Here is a 23,277-nt window from a genome sequence, read left to right as displayed (position 1 = left end):
ACAGATTCGAAGTACTTGTTGGAAATCAAAATGTGAATTAAAAAATACTTTCAGAGACAAAATATAGATTAGAAAGATGCCACTGCTTGGTACAAATAACTTGACTGTTGTCAATGCTTTGTTATTCTGACTGCAGTATATTTTAGTAGCTTGCTCTGAGCACATACTGATCATTTTGTTATCCTTTCTTTAATTCCAAGGGCCCTCCAACTGACACCAAAAGTGCTTCTGTCCCACAAGGCACAGTCAAATGCATTGTGAAAACTGTGCCTTCACAGAGGAGTGAAATGCAATGAACCGTGCAAACATGCATAACACACTCCTGAACAATCCTTCCTCAAAGGCATCCAACACATTGCACATGGTTATAGAAACAGAAAGTGACATACGTAATTGTGTCAAGAAGGGGGATAAAGCCTCTGGGGAAAAAATAAAAACAAATCTACAGCTGATCATTAGTTGTATGAAATGGGTGTTCTTGTGACTGTCGCTTTAGGAAAATAAAGAAAATGTTGGATGCAGCCCCCCCTCAGTGCTGACATCGGGGAGTAAGTGGGCTTTCACATGCTGTTCAGCCATCTGAAGAGCACTTCAGTGGAAGCATATTGATGCCTTGAGTAGTGAGCTACAGTACAAGCACAGCACAGTGCAGTTCGTTCCCACGTTCCTGGAAAACAGGGAGAACAAAATGTTTGCTGGTATTACATGTATTTTGCTGCGGTCCATAGTGTGTCGGACCCACACATTTACACAAGCCCATACTGTAGATTCTAGTCTTTTGTTTTGGATTTCACCTTCAATTCTCCATCTAAAGCCAAGACCTGGCTAAAATGCACTAAACGCTGAACTCTAATGACTGCAACGATAATAAAACAGCCCTTTTGAGTCAGAAATTTGGATGCTGTGATGTATGAACAGCCCTCAAGGATGATATGTTACGTCATATCTTAAGCCAACATCAAACTCCAGGGCAGAAAAATTAAGCTGTCATTTCCTCAAATGGGCACTTCAGGATACCTCTAAAAGCCACTCCACCCCCACAGAATCCCAGGTTAAAATACTCAACTTTACAGCTGAAACCTGTCTCTTCAGGCTGTCCGTTTTTTTTGTCTCTATAGTAAATCCACCTGTTTGTGACCACTGCACAGAGTGAATTTATTTTTAAAAACACATCAGTTTAAATTGTGCTGAGGCTTCGTGGGACTGGCAGCATTGAGTCACGGGCGGATTTCTCTTAATCAGTGTCAGGTAGTAAAAGCCAAAAAGGAGTTAGCTGTTAGTTTTTCTGGTTAGTAGATTTAATATAGTGTTTTTGTTTAAATTAGCATCTCCTCTTAATATCAAAATGAGTAGAGTTGAATCCAGATAACCAGTCTAGCTAGCCAGCACAAGCATTAGCTCACCCAAACACAGTCATGGCCAGTTTGAAGAAAAAAAAAAAAAAAAAAAAGATCAAAATACCACCATTTCCATCTTATAAGCATCTATAAGAGTCATTCTGTCCTCTGATAATTAGTGATGATTCAATGATAATTTTATTCTCTGTAAAATCCCAAATGTGCTTCTAAAACATTGTTTACATATCACTTATCTGCCTCCACAAAATCTTATCACTTGGACTTGGACTTTTATGGCACTTTTCTACTCTGAGCACTCAAAGCACTTTTTATTACAAGCTGCATTCACCCAATCACACATTCATTCAAACAAGGACTTGCATTCACAATCTTATGGACACATCGGGGAAAACTTAAATTCAATATCTTGCCCAAACCAAACTGGAGCAGTTGGGATTGAGCCACCACAGCAACAGAACCACACAATTTTTTCTACTGCATTATATTTTCTTTGTTATAACCCTTTTTACCGTTTCATTAAATTCATTTTCTTGGGCTGGTATCTTCCTTCCGTAAACATATGTAATGGTTATGAGCTAGATACACTGGTACAGCTGCTGTAATGTGATGCCAACAAATCTATTTTGAACATTTTAAGCACGGGGATGTGCTTAGGAAAATTAATCAAAATCATCTGAGAGTTTGTTTGTTTTTTTAATTTAGAAATCTGAACAAACAATTTTTCATGCTGAGAAGCGTACACATGTTTGATTAACTGGGTACAGATGGTCCCTTTGTTGTTGCAAAGCTTCACTGCAACGGGCAAAGTGACATGTCTCGTGGACAGAAATACTTTAATGCACTGTTATGAATTGCCGGTGAAAATAATGTCAGGCAGACAAGCTGGCAGGCAGCACATATTCATGAGCTAATAAAGCTTTTACTTCCATTGGGATTATGGTTCTCACAGAAGTGAAAGCCTAATAAATTCACTGTCCCCTTTAAGCCTAATCTCTGTCTTCATCTGCTTTGGGAACAACAAAACCCATTATACAGATCACTGTTGTCGCTTTACATAGCCACACGCGCTGACCTTTGCAGTGCCAGTGTCTCGAGCCAGCTCAGACTGGCAAGGGAAGGAGGAGTGAAAGGCCGCTGCTGAACACATGGATGCACTCACACAACTGTTTAATGGATTTGTCTGATCTGCTTTTCTCAGATAAAAAGCATTAGGTTGATTGATTTTACTAGATATAAAAAAAAAGAAATGAGGAAAAAAAGAAAAGAAAAAAAAGACGACAACATTTGGGACTCTACGACCGCTGGATACTTTGTCCCGCTGCCTGTCAGGCGTTCTCTGTCCCCATCTGGTGCTTTGAATAATTTACAGGTGTGTGTGTTTCTATGTGGGGGTGCAGGTCTGAGTTAGACTGCACTGTCTATGCTTACATACACCTACACACGCACCTCAGAACTGTACACACTGATAACGCAGCAATCGTGTTTGTTGTGTACCAGCAAAAAAATTTAAAGTGAGCTGACAGACAGATCCGTCTACTCAGAGTACCCCACCTATAAATACATGCATTTTTAACCCTTTCACACATAGTGGTCACTACAGTAGACAGCTATTCAAAGGCTGTTTTCTTGTATCAGCCTTTCACAGTGTCAGTGTTGATGGTATACTTGCACATAAACCACTACATTGGACACTGATGTGTCACTCCATACCCTGCCACCCACTCCAAAAGGTGATGTTGTCCACATAAGTGGACACGTAAAAAAAAAAAAAAAAAAAAAAACCCCACTCTTTGAAAAGTACATGTTTAAAAAAACATGAAGGTCAAAAATCTTTTTTTCATGCCTAAAGATGAATAAAAATCCTGATTGAGGTTGTCATAATTCAGGCATGAAAGGGTTAAAAACAATCTTGCCTTGAGAGTAATAACTCACAAAAAGTTATGATAACTTAGGTAGGTAGTGATTAGTCTAACACCATACACAGCTAAGAAGGATTATCATGCAGCTTAAAAAAGACATTTTAAGATGATACAGGATGGCATGGTGTTCTGAGAGGAAGTGTGAATAAACAGCAGACAGCTTCTATCTTTGAATAGGAGCCTGGGATGGTGATTTTCATGCAAGTGCTTGCAGTCACGTTGCACTTGTGTGCTGCTACATCTGTGCAGATCAGGCATGTTTTTCTTTCAGTAACAAAGACAAACAGCTTTGTCCAGATTCCTGAGTATAGGAATCCACTCCGGGCTTACCCCACCCACAGACAAACTTTGCTCATCGAGCTCTCGGTCTGATAGAGGATTTAGAAATCTGAGGTTAAACACTAAAGCATTTAACGTCACTCCAACAGGCTTTGAAGCTGGTTTAACAGAAATCTGCTGCGTCAGCAGCTTCAGCTATGCGAACTGCATTCTTTACATCCCTACAGAAAGTTAATGCGTCTCACTAAACACAAGGAAGCTCGTATCACTGCAGTAAACCTGTGTGACAGTTTAACCTCACAAGGTGGTAATGTTTGAAAATTAAATGTGGAGCCAAGGGTGGTTATGTAAAAACATATTTGGGTAATTTTTCACATCTTAAAAAGAGAAAAGTTGATCACTTGTGACAGTAAGCCCGACTCAGTACCGTTACAAAGGTGTCAGATCGCTCACTAAATAGGTTAGAGAGATGGCATCGCCACACGCTATCTGGGTTTGCACCATGTCTGGGGCATTAAATGTGCAAGAAATGAATAAAGTAGTCACTTTTACATGGGTGCATTTCCAGAGGCATAACAATAGGTTTGGGAATAGTAACCTATAATATAAGATAACCTCTTTAGTCTCTTTGCCAGTGAGACTTCATATTTCATTCCCTTTGAATCCTCTAGAGACTGGACCACATTACTGTCAGCTGCCTGATGTGAACACAAACTGTGCAACCATCTTACTAATAAAAAGAAAAATCCAACATTAGGAAGTCAAACTTTGTTTGGTCTTTTACTCCATTATTTTTTTATCCCTTTAGAGACAATTTCACCACAGTGAAAGTTTTCTTGATGAAACGGGCACTAAAGCAGGACAATCAGCAGGCTACCCCAGTTACTTAAGCTCATTATATCACTCATAGAGTAAGTATAAAGTGCTGTCCTTGTCCCTATGTGGTCTGAAAAAATATATATGCGCAGATTTTGCTGCCTGCTCGAAGAACTTTAGTGACAAATGGGGCATTATTCACTTGTCAAATATCCACGGTGAAGTTGCAGAAACACTCACTGGGAGCAGTTATCCTTCCTCCCTTTCTCTGCTGGTGCTGTCAGTAGCACTCCACATTGCAAGAGGCTTTAGAGTGCAGCACAGTAACAAACAGACATCTTTTCCCATATGAAAAAAACTCTGTGTCACAAGGTGTACTGTTCAAATGTGGCAACATGAATATGGAAAATTAGAAATGAGTGTACTAATTTGCTAAGCATAAAACACTAGAAATCATCAACTTGGATTCTCATTATCCTTTTTTTTGCATGTTAGGTGAGCACTGCTGAGGCATGGTGTTATATTCTATCTGCGAGTCCTGATGGAGAGTGCCGCCGCCTTACTAGCGAGAGCGGCGTGTTGTCTGTGTGAATGAGCAAAGTAAGCAGCGGAGGAAATTCTCTCTGGGTTCATTACTACTAAACCACCTGGGCTTTCCCTGCAACAAACACTCTGCTCAACTAATGATGTCAACAGGTCAAAGGAGGCCACTGCATATATATACTGTATGCAATAACAGACTTCAAGGTCCCCGCTGAGTGAGGCAAATAATGGATTTAATAGTTAGCAGAGAACTACAGCTCTATATTATGCTTTCATTTTCTTTCTCCTGACATTTACAAAACAGGAGCACGATGTCTCAGCTTAAAACCACTCACATTAAGTCACTGTTAAAGGTTATTTTATGGCATCTCTTCTGCACTACACTATCCAGTGCAGGAAGAAACAACCGTTAGGAGGGAAGAGCAAAATAAGCCCAAATTCAACACTACTGCTCATAAACTGACTAATTACAAGCATTTCTATTTTACTAAAAAAAAAATTCCCGTATTACCAGAATTTCCAATCTCTATAAAGCTATAGTAAAAATTAGATATACATGAGACATACTATTTAACTCCCGTGCCTATTGTAACTCAGTACTGCAATATGGTATCCACAATTAGGCATACAACGCTTGATGCGTCGCGAGGCAATTATCCAAACATACATCAAGACATTTGTGCAACTGAAGAGGAGTAAATGCTGCTGTTATGCTACTTGGTTTGTTTACTAGCATTAAAATCAGTTAATTATGGTAGCTCTCTTGCTTTAATACACAGTCCACCTTTGTCAGGGAAATCAGTTTAGTCCACCTACATATTCAATAGAAGTATCTATAATTGGCTCCACGCTATCGACGATTGATGATCGCAAGATAAAACACTTGTTAATATTTTGTCCCACTCCTTCCATAGATCATGATCAGGCTCAGAGGGCCGAAACATAACTTTAGTAATCGGGTTGTTTCTCATTTTGGCAAATTGGAAAAACAGCTGGAAAAATAGTAAAATAATCTTTACATACTGCTTTAATGCAAGATATTTTAATTTTGTAGAAAACATTCTGTCTTAGGCATGACTGTGGTAAACTTTGTTTTATTCATTTTACCAATGACCTTCATAATCAATGCCAGGTCTGGCATCATTGAGTGTCCCATGCAACACAGGCAGCAGGCCAGAATCAAACAAGCCACCACAGCAGGTCTCCCTCCACCACACTGAGGCGGCAGGACACAGAGCCCAACGTAATGTGAGCGCTCCAAGGAAAAGGAAGTGAGGAAGTCTCCACAGAAGCACAGCATGGCAGCAGATGGCCTCCTAGGCTTCAACCATCTGGTGATGAGACGTCCAATCCGCCATCAGCCTGTCCCCTTTCATTTACACATGATTCTTTAACAGTAAGACCTGCTCCTATTCCCCAACTGCACCTCTACAGCCATCCCCTCCAGCCTTCGGACACAGATGGAGAACATAGCCTCAGATTAAGCTTACAGTCCACTCTCCTGTCAGGGCAGCCAAAGGACCCACTGCCACGTCACATGTCACAGAGCCTAATCAATGAGTGTTAAACCTTTATATGCCATTCTGTGGCCAGCCAGGAGATTATCATCTATCCCTGTGTTAGGCCTGCTCCCAGCATGGCTTACTTTAAATAGCAATATGCTGATTGCATTGCTGTCTGTGTGGCTGCCTATTCAGTAAGGGCTTTCAGGCAATCTAAGCTTTATGTTGGAATAATTCCAGAGATGCAGCCCTTAAGCTGCAAAACTGTACTTAGAAACAGAATTCTCATCGCTTTCTTTCCCAGTGCTACCGTCTGAATTTCCTCCCCCTCTCCAATTCACCAGTCTTTAATTACATAGGCTTGATTTATTCTTTTTTAGGACATGCCGCACATGGCGTACACATACACATGCACACATACAATGCTACAATTTGGACCAATATGTAACAGTATATACTCGATAAATCGTGTGGAAATGGCATGAACAATAAAAAGTGTCTCAGGGTCAAGAGGGTACTGATAGATCATTTGCTCAAAGAAATATGGTAATAAAGAGACACGTAAAGATAGAAATCGAGGGTGTTAATGTGTGTGTTGTCTGACTTATAGTTAATCTATAACTTCATTTAGGAGACAGGAGCTTCAGGGACAAAGGCACACACACACACGACAAATGATCTACAGCTCCCTCCACCAAACACAGACTCATTCTTATCTGTTGATTTGCTGCTTCGTGCGAAACACATTGCATCATTAGCAGGTGTGCTCAGGTAGTAATATATACACTGCAGAATTAGCAACACATCTGCTAATTATTGGAAGGCGAACAAAATAATTCTCCTTCCCTTTCTTTAATTTAGTCCAGTTACTTCAAGGTTTAAGATGTGATAGGCATTGTTTTTTAGGTCTTGTTTTACACAAACACACAAGAAAACTGCAGATTCATCAGTAATCCCCATCATTCAGTTGCAGCGTAATGAGCAACATTCATTAATTTATTTCTTAAGGAGAAAGTTTCCGGTTTCAGTTCTCACATTTGATTCGCTATTACTATTATTATTAAATATTTTGTTTGCCTTCTATGAGAGTAAATTTCATTAGTTGTGATTTGGACTCCTGGTCAGACAATCTAACACAGTCACAACATGCTGATTCAACCACTGCTGTAATAGCTGCTGATTCAAATGTATCAAAGCAACAATACTGAATCAGAAGTGTAGGAGATTGGATTTATCAGCCTTTCATAGTTTTGATTTTTCACTGCTGCTCAGGTATTGCGAAAAGGAATTTTAAGATTTTTTTTTATACAAGCAACATTTTATTACCCCGAAACTAATTGGAATGACAAAGGCAGCCAATGTAGTTTTAAGGAAGTCCTGTGGGATGAAATTTCATAGAAGCCATTTGTGCCCTCCTTCTTAAAAAGGTATTTAGCTGACAAGTGACACCACTGCTTAGCACTGAGTGAATGTAGAAAAGAAAAAGGGAACTTTTGTGCCTGTGAGTAGGTGGGAACTCCTGCTTTGGCCTGGCTGTCATGCTTGTCACAGATCCACTGCATGGGTCAGTTTCATGACACAACACAGCTGAGTCCTTTGAAACCGGCTGGGTGAGTACACCAAACTGGCGAAAGGAAGTCAGGACTGTTGAACTGGTTTCTTACGCATTAAAATACTGAGGAAAAGCAATCACTTTGGTATGGGGTGGTACTCATTACATAATTGAGCATTTATGCAGCTAGTGATTCACGCCTCACATCATAGTTTCCATAAATCCAAGTTTTGTGTGTTACAAGTGGAAGAATTCCTAAAATGAATAAATGAATAAATAAATGATCTAGAATGAAGTTTAGGTCTGAAAAGTTTTCCCTTTTTTGTGTGAAATTAAAAACAATCCAGCTGCTTGGAAAGCATAGACAGGAATATATGTAGATGTGAAGAAAGAGGGAGAGATGGTGATTGTATAACTGTGGCAGTGAGCCACAGAATCAACATTCATACCACAGTATAGAGGTAAAATACTGTACGGTACCATGTAAAACTACTGTGGGAGTACACGCCACTACCTCCAGTACTGTGGACAACACGCATACGTACAAATACACACTTCCACAAGTACCACCATCTCTCCTCATTAGTGGGCAGTGTTGACTCTGACACCTCCATATCATAACCCTCTCCAAACCATATTCCTATCCTGAAGAAAAGGAAGAAGCGGAGCACTCAAGAATGATCCTTTTGAAATTCTGCTCATAAATAAAACATAAATCCATAATTATAAATATGGCATCAACCCCCAACCCCCCACCACACACACACACACACACACACACACACACATATACACACACACATCTGAATAGTCTCACTGACAGTCCAACAAGAGTCACCTCATTAATTTCCCCACATTGCAACACAATCTGGCAATAAAACAGAGGCGATCTTCTCACAACCCGGCGCTTGAAATCAGCAATATTTAGAATTAAATGTATTTGAGGGCTGACAGGTGAAACGGGCAGCTCTGGGGGCATATTTGCCGTCTTTTCGCCGCACAAACACGTTTTTAGTCAGCGCAGGTGTCATGAGAGGCGCTCTGAAGGGCAGCGCTTTCTGGATTACTCACCCCATTGCCGCGGACTTGAGGAACAACTCCTTTTTTTCTTTAATCTGAAGGTTATGTATTGGCTGGGTTGAGAGGAAAAATAATGTTTCAAAAGCGCAATCCTTAGATGATTAGCGGTCCAAAGAGTTCATAACCCCGTGTGCCAGCTCCGAACAAGTCCTCTTGCCGCTGAGAGACAGCTGAGATATGGGAGAGAGAGAGAGCAGTTCTTCGCAAACTCGACTCACCGGGCTGTCAAGCTCAGTCTCACAGAAACCCGTTCAATTCAGGAAGTTTTTTCCTCCTCTCCTCCTTTGTTTTTCCTGTTCACATGGGCGGGTGTGAATCCCACCTTGGCGTGGCTTCTCCCTCGCCGCCTTCAAACAATCGGCGCTGGTGAGTTAAGTTAATGTTTGCATTTCGCTGCTATACGCTGAGCTTCTTTCTCCACAACGGGGCTGTTTCATATCAACGGCAGCAGCAGCGACACGGGGTGGCTTCCACCTGCTTTCTCCTTTCAGCCACCCACTGTTTCCTAAACCTATCATATCTGTGGTGGTGTCTGCGGTTTTAGATGGACTTTCAGGCCAGACTGGAGTTTTTTAGTCATAAACAAAAAAATAATAATAATTTTCAGTTAAACCCGACGGTTTTTTAAATAAAAAATCTGATGCACTTACATGTTTACATTCACTGTGCTGGCTTCCACCAGTTTGCCCTTTCTCCCAAATTAAGCGGAATAACTGCTAAAGCAAACTTCGCTACGCCACTAATTAGCATCTAATTGTGTCAATTAATAGGTCTTGAATCTTTTCATAATGATTGTTGGACTTTTTTCTTCTATCCCCTAACTGCCAGGTAACGTTCATTAATCTCTGGCAGGTGCGCGCGCTTCCAGAACCATTAAAATTTGTAGAGGTTTGTTCCGGGGGGGAAGGATTTCAGCGACGTACGACACTGAAATTTCAGAAGTGGAAAGTGTCGCTAAAGCTAACGACGTACTTGTCACATTAAGGTATTTTTTTCAAAGCCAGAGATGTAACTGTTTTTAATCTAGTTTTATTTTTAGTTGTTTATATGTTGGATAACTACTATTACTGTCCAGAATAGTTATCTTATTGGGAACACGCGGTTTAGCAAGACCAAGAGGGAATACAAACACGACGCCGCGATAGCAGCTTTTCTGTGATATTAAGTATTTCAATAATTTGTGTGCTCACAGAATGACCGAAACTGCGGAAACCCAGCAGAACTACGAGGAGATGTTCGCACACAGGTTCTCCTCGGAGGATCAGGAGTACCAGGAGTACCTAAACCGTCCTGCAGACCGCCCTCCCATCGTGGAGGACTGGAGGAGTCGTGGGGGAGGAAACCAGAGAGGGAGAGATAACAGGTAGGGCTGCTTGTTGATTTCACTTTGTCATTGCGAAACTGCTAACGATTGAGAGAAGTGATAATGATAGAAACACCGCTGTAATGTACGTGATAAGCGTTAGGAAATATTAAGGAGAATTCCCCTAACCATCGTGTAGCTGGGATATCAGTAAGGAATGAGAGATTCTTTTTAGATGCTCTGAACCAGTAAAGAAGAATGCAAAAGACTTCTCATTAAGTAAGGCAGTTTTCCACTGAAAAATGACAGCAAGATAGTCAGAGGGGTGAAACTATCCTTAAAGATCAGTATTCCACTATACCATTGATCTGGACAGTGTACTATGAAGTACGTTCGAGATACCGCTGATATATTTTGAAAGTCATGGCACTGGCAGCATCTACCCAGTCACAAGCCACACATTTATTCTGCCCTTCACCCAGGACCAGTTTGCCACTTGGAGCAAATTACTTGAGACAGCACACAAACTCCTCCTCTGTTATAAGGTGGTGATTTGTGGAGTGGTGAAAAAGAACTTCCTCCATCCTGAGAGAGAGGATGAAAGCTTGATCATTCAGGTGGTGCTTAAAATAAAGCTGCTACTTTCACACATATCAAAAGGAGCCAGTTGTGGTGATTCAACCATCTGACTAGTTTCCCTCCTAGGTGAGGTGAATAGAGCATGTCCTACAGAGGAGTTTCCAGGGCCAACCCAGGACAAGTAATTTCTTTAGTCATTTCAAGACTTTGTCTCTCAGCTGGCTTGGGAACACCTCGGTGTCTCAGCACAAGGGCTAGAGGAGGTGACTTTAAAAAAAAAAGGGAGGTTTGGGAATATCTGTTTAAACTCCTCCAGGAGCCATGAAAGAATGCTGATGAAAATGAGGACTCTGCAAGTTATAAGTCTGCTGTAACAAATACATCTGATGGATTACAATTGTTATGCAATGAAATTAATGTATTGTCTGTAAGATGGTTTTGTTTGTAATTCAGATGCAAGCTTTGTCTGTAAGCAAATTTGATGTAAGGTTCATAAATGTGTTGTGTAACCCCCCCATTAATAATTGTGTACTGAAATTCTCCAATATTTGTAGAAAATGGCACACACTAAAAAATCAAGGAATAAGGCTAGATCTCAAAATCTGTGTTTGTTATGCTCTTAAGAAAACTTGGCCCCAATACAGTCTGCCCACAGAGGTCAGAGGGATCTTCCAGGAATGTTGACGCTATTTTCCAGAGAACCGATTAATCCATAGGTGGTAATTTTGGACCTGTTAATATCTAATCATAGCCTGCAGGTTAGGTTGGTAGAATAAGTTGCCATGGCGATGTACCCCAGTAAGAAGTGAACTGCCTTCATAAAACTGAAATCCCAGCATTAACACCGAAGTTTCCTGGTATTTTACCTTCTTGTAAATGAGAAATCTATTTTTAAATTGTGATGAGAGATTAGAGAAACCCAGTGAGCACGACTCACAATACCATAGTAGTTTATGAGGACAACTTAAGCTAATGTCTATCAATCACTGCCTGTTGTTTGTTAATTTTATGTCATCATCAAGGTACCATGACCGTGGTCACAGAGGACGTGGATGGGGAGGAGACCGTGGATGGGGAGGAGACCGCGGTTGGAGACGAGATGATCGTGGACAGCAACATTGGCACGACAGAAACCGAGACAGAGAGCGAGACAGAGACCGGCACTGGGGTCATGGAAGTGGGTCTTATTCAGGGCGGCCAAGCTCCAACCAGGGATACAACTTCTCCCATCAGAGACCACATCATGATCGCTACTGATCTTTTGTAATCTCTCAGGTGTTACAAGTGTTTAAAGTATTTGTAGTCTTTCAGCTCACATTGTAGTACTACATGCAGGAGGGTGCAACTAATATTTCTCTCAGTGATTTAAGATGCATATATAAGCCAGGATGAGCAATGTATAAACTAAAAAGTCTTTTGTGTTTATCAGTTTATTTTTGATGCACTGATTTTTACTCTCCAAATTAAAATTCCTGGCAGGTAAATGGGACTGTGTAAATCTGCTGCTTTTCTGTTGGACTTCCACTTAGCCCTTTTTTCTTTTTTTTTTCCCCGCAACTTCGTCATACCTAACCACAGTAATGTTTTCCCATGTTATTTCACACTGCTCAGCCCTGTTGTCATATTTGGATAACTTAACAGGAGATAGATTTGCAGTATTCTGCAGTGGAGCTCACACTGACACTGAAAATGACTTTCTCTCGGGTTTGTGGGCTGCCATATAATTTCATTAGCACATTATTGCTCTGAAATTTCACAGGAGCATTGTTTTGTTTATTTTCTGCTACTGTTTTATATGCTTTGGTATAAAATTGTGTGGTACAGTGTTGTAACAAACATTAGACCAGAATTTGCAGAGAAAACGTGTAAGCAACACAGCTTCAGTTTTCTGTGTCAGAATGTTATGCAAGGACATGTAGACTTAAGAACTAATCTGCTGTCAATAAACTTGTAAAAAAAAACAAAAAAACAAGAGATTTCTGGGTTGAGTTATGTACTTTGATGATTTTTTTATTTTTTTTTTATTTATTTATTTTTTATAAAGAGTCTTGTTCCCAGCAGAAACATGGCTGCTAATAATTTATTGGAGATAATTTGTAGGGATGTGTCTAAAAGTTCAAAAATTGATAAGATCAGATATTGGCCTTTGGTCTGTTCGCATTAAACATATTTCCTTTTTCTACTGTATGCTATTTTGTTATTTTCTTTCTTTCATTTAGTCGCACTAAGCTGATTCAGGTTGTAACACCAAAGAATCACTGACCTTGTGTTACATAGCATATAAATAGTAGTTTTGCATAATGTGTGTATACACGCACACGCCCGTTCAGCTATCTTAGTGAGGACCATCTTGTTCGTTTTTCCTGAGGTAGTTGTGTTGTAGCTTGGACTTGTGTTTTGGGTCATTATCTTGCTGTGGGAGGAACCCATAACCAACTAGGTGCATACCACAGGGCATTGCATGGTGCTGCAAAATGACATGGTAGCAAGTGACTGACCCTGGATCCAGCAAAACAGCCCCAGGCCATCACACGTCATTCTCCATGTTTGACAGTTGATGCAACACACATCCTTTCTCCTACCCGACAGCATACAAAGATCCTGCATGATGACCCAAAGATTTCACATTTTGATTCATCAGTCCATAATACCATCTTCCAGTCTTCGATAGTCCAACGGACAATCAAATCTTTTTATCAGTTCTGAAACAAATGAGCAACCCAGTGTAGGATAATCAGAAAGTAATGGGTTCATGCTTCATGCTGGGTTCATGACTTTTGTTAAAGATTAGCTCACATTTTAACACTAAATAAGCTGAACCTTACTGCAAAATTCCTCAATAAGTGGTCCAGGCTTATATCTTTATTGTATTCAAACACATTTCAGAATAACCCAATCAGTATATTCCAGGAATTTTGATTTGGGGACCACTGTGAACTTGCTAAACCACTATTGAGATGGCTTTATTTTTGATTTACATTTCAATCGGCCGCGACAAATACAGAATCTTAGCTCAGATAAAAGCTCTCCTGAAATGTCCTAATCCTAAACTCGTCTTTAAATGAATCAACAAATTCTCTCATAGAAGTTATAACTATGAATGTCTCACCCCACAGGCTCAGAAACTCTTCACCAGATTTAATGTCGGAGTACTGGATGACACATTAAACCAGATGGCCTGAACAACTGTGGAGGGGGAAAAAGCAGCATTCATAGCTCAGAAGCAGCTAAACACTAATAGTTCATATTGTGAGAGAGCATCTAAAATATTAATGTGCATTATTAATGCATTCTTGCTATATGCATCATTGGCTATGGCGTATGTACCTCATTGCCTAAAGATGTCAGCACTTGTGTTTCCCAGTGCATTTACTGCAGATCCCAGTTCAGGGACAAAGAGCAACTTTGGACACATTCGCCGTCTCTCCAGCGAAGCAGCAAGCAAACCGATGCACTGTTTCATCACTGCCTGGATTCAGTTCTGTGCTTTCTATTTATGGACCTGATAAAGACAGAGTTAACAGTTCATTTGGACTTCAGCAGTGCAATCAGCTGTGATGATATGCGAGGGAGGGAGGAAGGAGGTTAGGCCGTAAGTGCGTGGGGGATGTGCTGAAACTGGCACACTGTGGAGAACGCTGCCATCACCACTGTAATCAGTTTAGATTAGAGAGTTGTCACCCGAGACTGCTGTGTCTTCACAGCACAGCGATGTCTTGTGCAGAGTAGATCAGCAAGTAAAGTAGGGGTTTATTTACAGAGAAATATCTAAAAATTCTAGACTTGTGTTTACGTGGCACAGGGAAGGAGTGTAGATATTCCCATCTTTCACGGTCATTTCACTTTCTTTGCTATCAGTGCTTTGGCAAATCATAAAAGTATAATCTGAGGAGAGTTTACAAATTAAGGTCAGCAGATTTATATGCAGTATTATAAAGATAAAGCACACATCACCACCCAGCAAGCACTTGGGAAACAGTGGGCAGTAAGAAACTTCAGTCATAACTAAATTCGGGCTGGGCGGCCGGCTGTCTTGACCATTTGGGGTGAGCGGAGAGAGAAAGGATGAACGCTGAAAAACAATAAACACTGAGCAGATTGGTGGTGCCAGTAAGGTGCCAAAAGATCAGGAACACACAGCTCCAGAACCAGACGCACAGGCTCTGGAAAGAGAGGGGACAATGCAAAAACTATCCAAAGTGAGTGACCCACAATAGTCGTCAATAAAATTAATTTACATTGAACGAGAAGAGAGCAAAGCCAAGATGATAGGTGCACTGTGGGAGCTCCCACAAAAGAAGGGCCTATAGCATCATAAAAAAGGATTTTTCAGGGAACCACCTCTTATTATAGGTTTTCATCAAAAAGGAAAGTTTTAAGCCTACTCTTGAAAAAACAGGTGCTGTATGTCTTCTGAACTCAAACTGGGAACTGGTTCCTCGGGAGAAGAGCCTGATAGCTGAAGGATCTGCCTCCCGTTCTACTGGAAATCAACAAGTCAAGTGCTGTGCTAAGACAACAGAGTACTCTAAAATTTTCTGATAGTGATTAGTCATTAAGAGCTTTATACAGTATTTTATGTTCCAGTCAGTGAAGGTAAACTACTGTGGAAAAGGTTTAAGCCACCCTCATTTCTTTATATTCTACTAGAAAATTCTAGAAAATTGGGATACGTGCAATCATACATGGAAACACAGTATATATGACAAAAACATTATATTGAATTATATGCAATATTATAAAGAGAAACCCACCCACATCACCACTCAGCAAGCACTTGGCAAACAGTGGGGACTATGAAACTTCAGGCAGAACTAAATTCAGGCAGCAGCCGGCTGTCTTGACCATTTCGGAAGGTCGAAACAGAGTTTTCACAATTTTAATAATCTTGAAAGTGTTAAAGTGTTAAAGCATGGGTGTCAAACATAAGGCCCAGTTGCCACAATTTGGCTCTCCAGAGACTCCAGTTTGGCCCACTGTACAGCTTTGAAAATGAAAGGAGCATACAACACATATAGCTCATTAATTGATGTACTTTTTAAACTGGTACTACTGAAGTTTACTATGGTCACAGTGAACAAACATTTCCCAGTGTCTCAAGTTATTACAAGAGTAAGCTAAAGTCGTATTTCTTATGGTTTGTCCCTGCTAATAGCACAACTCTCTGGATGGCATTGCTGGCAAAGACTCTATAAGGACCCATACAGTGTTGTTCACTCTGTCATCAGTCTGGATGGATAGTGCCTGCATTTTATAGAGGACATATGATACAGAATTTGGTGTTTTCCCCTGACCTTTCCTTCTCTAACACTAATGATAGTTTTTGCTTTTCACGGATTGTCAAAAAAGTGGGTCTTCGTGCTCGAATCCTGCTTTGAATGTGTTTAGCTTACGTAGTATAGAATTTGGTGCTGATATTAACACATCACATCAGAAGGACTGCCTGTCAGATTGAGATGAACTGACATCCCCTTTGAAATCCTCAGAAACTAGACTCTACATAAAGTTCACACAGCTAGAAAGATTAATCCAAAGGTCAGCATGTTAATCCGGTCCTTTGTGTGACACAGAGTGTTGACTGTACTATCCCTTAGCCAACACATTCATTGCACTCATCTCTAAATGCAGCATAAAGCATCTGGTTAAGCAGTTTTTGCCACATTAAGAAAATAAATGTGCTGCTTACTGTTATTTCTTTGACTACCAGGTGGAGACCTTTTGAATCCCCCTCTAATCAATCCCATCATGTTTTAATTGCAATTATTATGCTGGTAATGCAGGATGAGACTTGGAGATTGTAAGAAAAGGAAAACAATAGAGAGAGCCACAGTGAGGGACCGACAAGAGTATGCCCTCGGTGTGGTCTGCCTTGCTGTCAGGCTTCATGTGGCCTGTTTGTGACGATACAATGTGACAGCAATGGAGACAGTGCGCTGGGGGCCATGTCCTTGATGATGAACTCATCCACTACAATCATCACTCTGCCCCCCCTCCTCTTGGAAGAGCATGCACACATGCGCTTGTGTGCACAATACACTACAGCCTTGAAACACACACAAACACGCAGGATCCCCCAGCCCCCGGAGCACTCGGCGACCTACATCTGGTGTTGGAGAGTGCAGGGGCTAAGGTTGGTCCGGGCCAGCCAGCCCCCAGCAGACAGTGCAGAGTGTTCGCGTAGCGAGTGGCGTGTGTAAATGGCAAAGCGCTCCTGCTCTGCTCTTTTGTGTTGAAATGAATGCCTCCAGCTTTCAAACAACACTGTGCACAAGTGCACCTTGTGTGCACGAGCACACGTGCAGCTAGAAGCCACGTGATCATATATGCACTTAATTAACAATTAAGAATAGGTCGCACAAAGTGAGGTTTGAATGCACCCCAGTGCTTTGCTCATCCGAATGCACACTCTGTAACTTAATCATGCAGCTGCCCAGGTCATCCATGTGAAGACGGTGGACTGTGGTGCAGAGGAGCGCTTGTTAGTCTGATTATATCAGGTGGTACTCTAGTGGCACACATAGACAGCTCTAGGAATACTTGGTGGAAGAAGCATTCAGACCTGATCCTTTACTAACCTGGTGAGAGATGTATTCAGTAGTGGATCTGAAACATAACAAGAAGCAGCTTTGGTGCCACTTTTTGCAAGCAACCATAGGCCAAAAAGGTTTCTCATGAATTAAAAGCTGACGCTGTTATTATCAAATTCAGCATATGTAGTAGAAAGGCCAAATTGTAAATTCCCATGTTATAAATAAAATGCAGGTCATGACAATTCAATGTATTTCTTCTCTCATGGGAATACAGACAGAAATGGCTTTTCTCTTGTTACCAAAGATGGCTCCATCTTCCAATACCTTAGATGCTCCGCTCAGTCCATCTGTGTCTTCCTCATACAAACCAGTGATTGGCCGAGGGACAGGCTGACACACAGAACTACACCGAAAGCCTTTTCATTGCAGTAAAGATGCTGGTTTGTAATTGATGTTTATCAAAAATGCAACATCTGAGCCATCTGTTTTTCTCGTCTCATTCAGTGTGAAATGGGAACAATTTTCCCTCATTCTTCAACCTGCTCTGTGCTTACTGCCGTCTAGGCTGCAATTACACTTCAAGATGACAACCATCGGCGTCCTGCAGAGCAGCACATCGAACCACTGCTGATAATTTGCTTTGTTGAATATTAATAAAAGTCACATTCAAGAGGGAAAGGTGCAGGTTTTCTGTGAATAGAGAAACCAGTTGCCCAAACAGCTAAATGAAAGAAATTTGCCTTTGTTTATCCTTTTCCTGATAGACTGTGAATGAAATACTTATAAAATGAGTCAAAATTTTAAAAGCGCATGGTAGAAATGCACAGTTATAAATAAATAAATAAATCTGGATTTATTTTATTTTGCTACTTCAGTCTCTGATTCTTGGTGTTGTGCATGCTGCTGCACTCCATCATTTTAGCTACGTAAATAAAAGGGTGCCATCTTTATTCTTATGAGTGACACTCTTAATTTTCCTCCACTGTTGAATATGCAAAGGGAAAAGACTTAACATAAAATTTCAAGAAAAATCTGACAAACGCATGCTTATGCTATGATGAAGGCGACAAGTCTGAAATGAAGGCATGAATGGTGGGGATGCCAGAATGAATTTGTGAAATTGAGAGTTTTGTGTACATTTACTTTCAGTACTCACTGTTAGAACTAACTGATTTTTTTTAGCACCACAAGTGAAGGCACATGCCTATGACAGTTTTTTTTTCTTCCATTTTCATCGATAAGTCAAACATTTGGGTTAATAGCTCCAATATTTGTGAGGTACCCTCTAAATGATGTAAAAGTTTGGGTTGGTCTGGGACTTACAAACTCGAAAAACTTTTAAAAAGTTAAATTTTGAGATAATAACCAAAAATATTTGAACTACAAAACTACAATAGCAAAAAAATTGTATCTATTTCTGTTAAGTTAAAAAAAACAAACATGCCCTATAATGTAAATTTCAAAATAAATGAAATGTTAATTTTAGTTTTTATAACAGTTTTTATATAAAAATCATAAATTGGGCTGTTGTGTGTCGTTTCGTTTTCTCCTTTCCTCTTCAGCATCTCTCTATCAGGAGTGCACGGCCTGATCGCTCTACTGTCACTCTAATCACACAGACATGTATTCTCCATCAAATTCAGACTTCTTTAAAACTTGCACTGCGTACAGTATAATAGAATATGAAGTGAGAGGCATCGCAATTTAGCAGGATCAGTTCAGTGATGCTCCCCACACAGTCATATATATATATATATATATATATATATATATATATATATACACATATATATATATATATATATATACACATATATATATATATATATATATATATATATATATATATATATGTGTGTGTATATATATATATATATATATATATATATGTATATGTATATATGTATATATATATGTATATGTATATATATATATATATGTATATATATATATATATATATATATATATACATATATATATACATATATACATATATATATATATATACATATATATATATATATATATATATACATATACATATATACATATATATATATATATATATATATATATATATATATACATATATATATATATATATATATATATATATATATGATAATTAATTATCCAACTGTCTCACAACACTGGAATACAAATTACATAACTCCCACCAGCTGGACAAGTAGGTGAACACAAACACACACACTCGCACACTATCCATTCTGCCTACAGGTTAAGTCGTGATGGACACACACACACACACACACACACATACACAGAAAGCTGGATCTTGTACCAGAACACGGTACATTCAGTGTACCTTCACTGAGGATGTGTCATCCTGTTTGTCAAGAATATTTAAATAAATGTAGGTGCTAAGATGCAGTACACTGACAAACAAGGATAGGCTGCACACGCAATAAAGCTAAAATCCAGGATGAGTGACTGAGTGGGGACCTGGACTGACCCAGGTAACATTTTAGGATCAGCATCTAAATGTAGCCTTAAAAATGACTTTGTGTGGTTTCAGTTAATCAACACAATCGTCAGGACGCAATAGGAGTAAACAAATCACTGAACTGAATTTCCTGTAGGGAAATCCAAAAAGATCCTAGGGACTATTGCCACAAATGTGAAAACAAAGGTGTGTAAAACCTTTTGTATTTCGTGTGTAGAGAAAGCTGCGTGAAGTCTGGGAAATTGGCTTAACTGATGTAGTCTAAAAATTGCCTGGTGTAACACTTATCACACTCAGCTTTTGACCAAAAGAAAAATACAATATTTCAGGTTTTCCTGATTCAGTTTTGACACTGATGTGATTTTTGCTGTTGTTGCTTTGTGTCTTCAGATAAAAAGGGGAGCGCGTAGGTGTGTTACATTACCACAAATACATCTGGGTACATAATGTAAATGACAAATACACACTGTAACCACAGACACATCATACACATATGATGCATGTCTTTGGCAAACACGAAAATGTGCTTTTATAAAAATGCTAAAAACCAGAAAAGAGAGTAAAGACCTTGCTTCACTTCGCTTCCTTCACAACAGAAGAACCCCATGCAGGTAATACTACCTGCTCATATGTCAGCAACATTTTTTGGTACTGTGAGAGTTTTGCTGCACAACATTTTTGCAGCCACACTAATTAGAGGAACCAGTTCTAGGCTGAGTACTAAAAGTGGGGGTCTTGATTATAATCATGCTTCAGCACCACATAAACCATTTAGTCCTGTACAGTCATGTGTCACTTGTTGTCAAAAAACAGCAGAGGGAAAAATCCCCTCTCCTGTCATCAGTGTTCGTGTTCAGGCTCACTCTGTGAAAGACGGCCCATTCATCTGCCATCTAACCACCCACACACCTAGAAAGACAAGCGCACACATCAGAGAAACCACAAGTCCCTGTCATGGATTTGTAATCTAATAAGTGCAAGAAATCATCCTTGTGACTGAGTTATTCCCAATAAGCTCCATGTTGGCCTGTTTGTGGCAGACGTAACAGGAAGCCTTTATTAAGTTCTTTGAAGACTTTAAAATATTTTTTTTAACAAAGTACAGGTAAAAATTAGAGGACTGGTAGTGCTGTGGACTATTTGTCCTCCTGGTTCTTGAGTGTTTTGTGTCGTGGGTGGTGAAAAAAAGAAAAAAAAAAGCTGCCTCAAACTGATTTTCTTGGTTCTTTCTCTTATGAGAGCCGTCTAAGTGGGCAGGCAGCAGAAGCTCTCAGGTCCCGGTGACTCACCTGACAGCCTTCGTGGATCACTCTCCTCGTCAAAGCCCACTCACAGCCGTCTAAAGTGGCCTTGTTTGCACCGCCTGTTTCATATGAATGTGCAGATTATGCAATTTAAGAGCACTTCATCTTTTGAGCTGTAGACGCAGCTTTCAGAGGACAGCCTTCTTTTCACTGGCAGAGTAAGAACAGAGCACATCCAGCAAAGACTAATTGGGCATTATTGAGATGTGCGTCAGGATTAAGGACGACACTGTAACCACGATGCCGATTACTTCCCTTGATCGTCTCACAACCCCCTCCTCTAATCTGTTTTGTAGTATCTGAATGCATGTAGAGGATTTGGCATCACCTAGTGACACAAAGAGGAATGATATAAACTGTGCATAAATATTTACCACAGCGTTTGGAACAGGAAAAAAAATACAGTGGGGCAAAAAAGTATTTAGTCAGCCACCGATTGTGCAAGTTCCCCCACTTAAAATGATGACAGAGGTCAGTAATTTGCACCAGAGGTACACTTCAACTGTGAGAGACAGAATGTGAAAAAAAAATCCATGAATTCACATGGTAGGATTTGTAAAGAATTTATTCGTAAATCAGGGTGGAAAATAAGTATTTGGTCACCTCAAACAAGGAAAATCCCTGGCTCTCACAGACCTGTAACGTCTTCTGTAAGAAGCTTTTCTGTCCCCCACTCGTTACCTGTATGAATGGCACCTGTTTGACCTCATCATCTGTATAAAAGACACCTGTCCACAGCCTCAACCAGTCAGACTCCAAACTCCGCCATGGCCAAGACCAAAGAGCTTTCGAAGGACACCAGGAAAAGAATTGTAGACCTGCACCAGACTGGGAAGAGTGAATCTACGATAGGCAAGCAGCTTGGTGTGAAAAAATCAACTGTGGGAGCAATCATCAGAAAATGGAAGACATACAAGACCACTGATAATCTCCCTCGATCTGGGGCTCCACGCAAGATCTCATCCCGTGGGGTCAAAATGATCATGAGAACGGTGAGCAAAGATCCCAGAACCACACGGGGGGACCTGGTGAATGACCTGCAGAGAGCTGGGACCAAAGTAACAAAGGTCACCATCAGTAACACACTACAACGGCAGGGAATCAAATCCCGCAGTGCCAGACGTGTTCCGCTGCTGAAGCCAGTGCATGTCCAGGCCCGTCTGAAGTTTGCCAGAGAGCACATGGATGATACAGCAGAGGATTGGGAGAATGTCATGTGGTCAGATGAAACCAAAGTAGAACTTTTTGGTATAAACTCAACTCGTCGTGTTTGGAGGAAGAAGAATACTGAGTTGCATCCCAAGAACACCATACCTACTGTGAAGCATGGGGGTGGAAACATCATGCTATGGGGCTGTTTTTCTGCCAAGGGGACAGGACGACTGATCCGTGTTAAGGACAGAATGAATGGGGCCAAGTATCGTGAGATTTTGAGCCAAAACCTCCCTTCATCAGTGAGAACTTTGAAGATGAAACGAGGCTGGGTCTTCCAACATGACAATGATCCAAAACACACTGCCCGGGCAACAAAGGAGTGGCTCCGTAAGAAGCATTTGAAAGTCCTGGAGTGGCCTAGCCAGTCTCCAGACCTCAACCCCATAGAAAATCTGTGGCGGGAGTTGAAAGTCCGTGTTGCTCGGTGACAGCCCCAAAACATCACTGCTCTTGAGAAGATCTGCATGGAGGAATGGGCCAAAATACCAGCTACTGTGTGTGCAAACCTGGTAAAGACCTATAGTAAACGTTTGACCTCTGTTATTGCCAACAAAGGTTATGTTACAAAGTATTGAGTTGTATTTTTGTTATTGACCAAATACTTATTTTCCACCCTGATTTACGAATAAATTCTTTACAAATCCTACCATGTGAATTCATGGATTTTTTTTTTTTCACATTCTGTCTCTCACAGTTGAAGTGTACCTCTGGTGCAAATTACTGACCTCTGTCATCATTTTAAGTGGGGGAACTTGCACAATCGGTGGCTGACTAAATACTTTTTTGCCCCACTGTATCTCACTTTTTAAGCCATATTAAAAAAACCAAAACA

At 40.3% G+C, this 23,277-nt stretch overlaps 2 protein-coding genes across 4 annotated transcripts in view; one reads left to right on the top strand and one right to left on the bottom strand.

Annotated features, from left to right (window-relative positions):
• The window catches only part of homer2 (homer scaffold protein 2), a 31,566-nt gene extending 21,568 nt beyond the window's left edge, over positions 1–9,998 (bottom strand). The window contains exon 1 of one of the 2 annotated variants that reach the window (XM_006780431.3): positions 9,700–9,998. In XM_006780431.3, the coding sequence (XP_006780494.1) occupies positions 9,700–9,701 (2 nt within the window). In that variant the 5' untranslated portion in view covers positions 9,702–9,998. The other variant, XM_006780430.2, reaches the window with a different exon arrangement.
• Positions 9,250–13,065, top strand: LOC102778250 (uncharacterized). 2 transcript variants are annotated; one of them, XM_035916428.2, is made up of 3 exons: positions 9,250–9,415; positions 10,242–10,412; positions 11,954–13,065. In XM_035916428.2, exons 2-3 carry the CDS (start codon positions 10,243–10,245, stop codon positions 12,186–12,188), a joined length of 405 nt encoding a protein of 134 aa, XP_035772321.2. In that variant the 5' UTR covers positions 9,250–9,415; position 10,242; the 3' UTR covers positions 12,189–13,065. The 2 variants fall into 2 exon arrangements, with proteins under 2 accessions (XP_035772321.2, XP_006780495.2); XM_006780432.3 differs by lacking the exon at positions 9,250–9,415 and adding an exon at positions 9,948–10,034 and having other exon boundaries at positions 11,954–13,053.
• The last annotated feature ends 10,212 nt before the right edge of the window (positions 13,066–23,277 follow it).

Source organism: Neolamprologus brichardi, chromosome 1 (genome assembly GCF_056152115.1).
Source record: "Neolamprologus brichardi isolate AB-2024 chromosome 1, ASM5615211v1, whole genome shotgun sequence".
Lineage (NCBI taxonomy): Eukaryota > Metazoa > Chordata > Actinopteri > Cichliformes > Cichlidae > Neolamprologus > Neolamprologus brichardi.
This window is presented reverse-complemented; position numbering and strand designations above follow the sequence as displayed.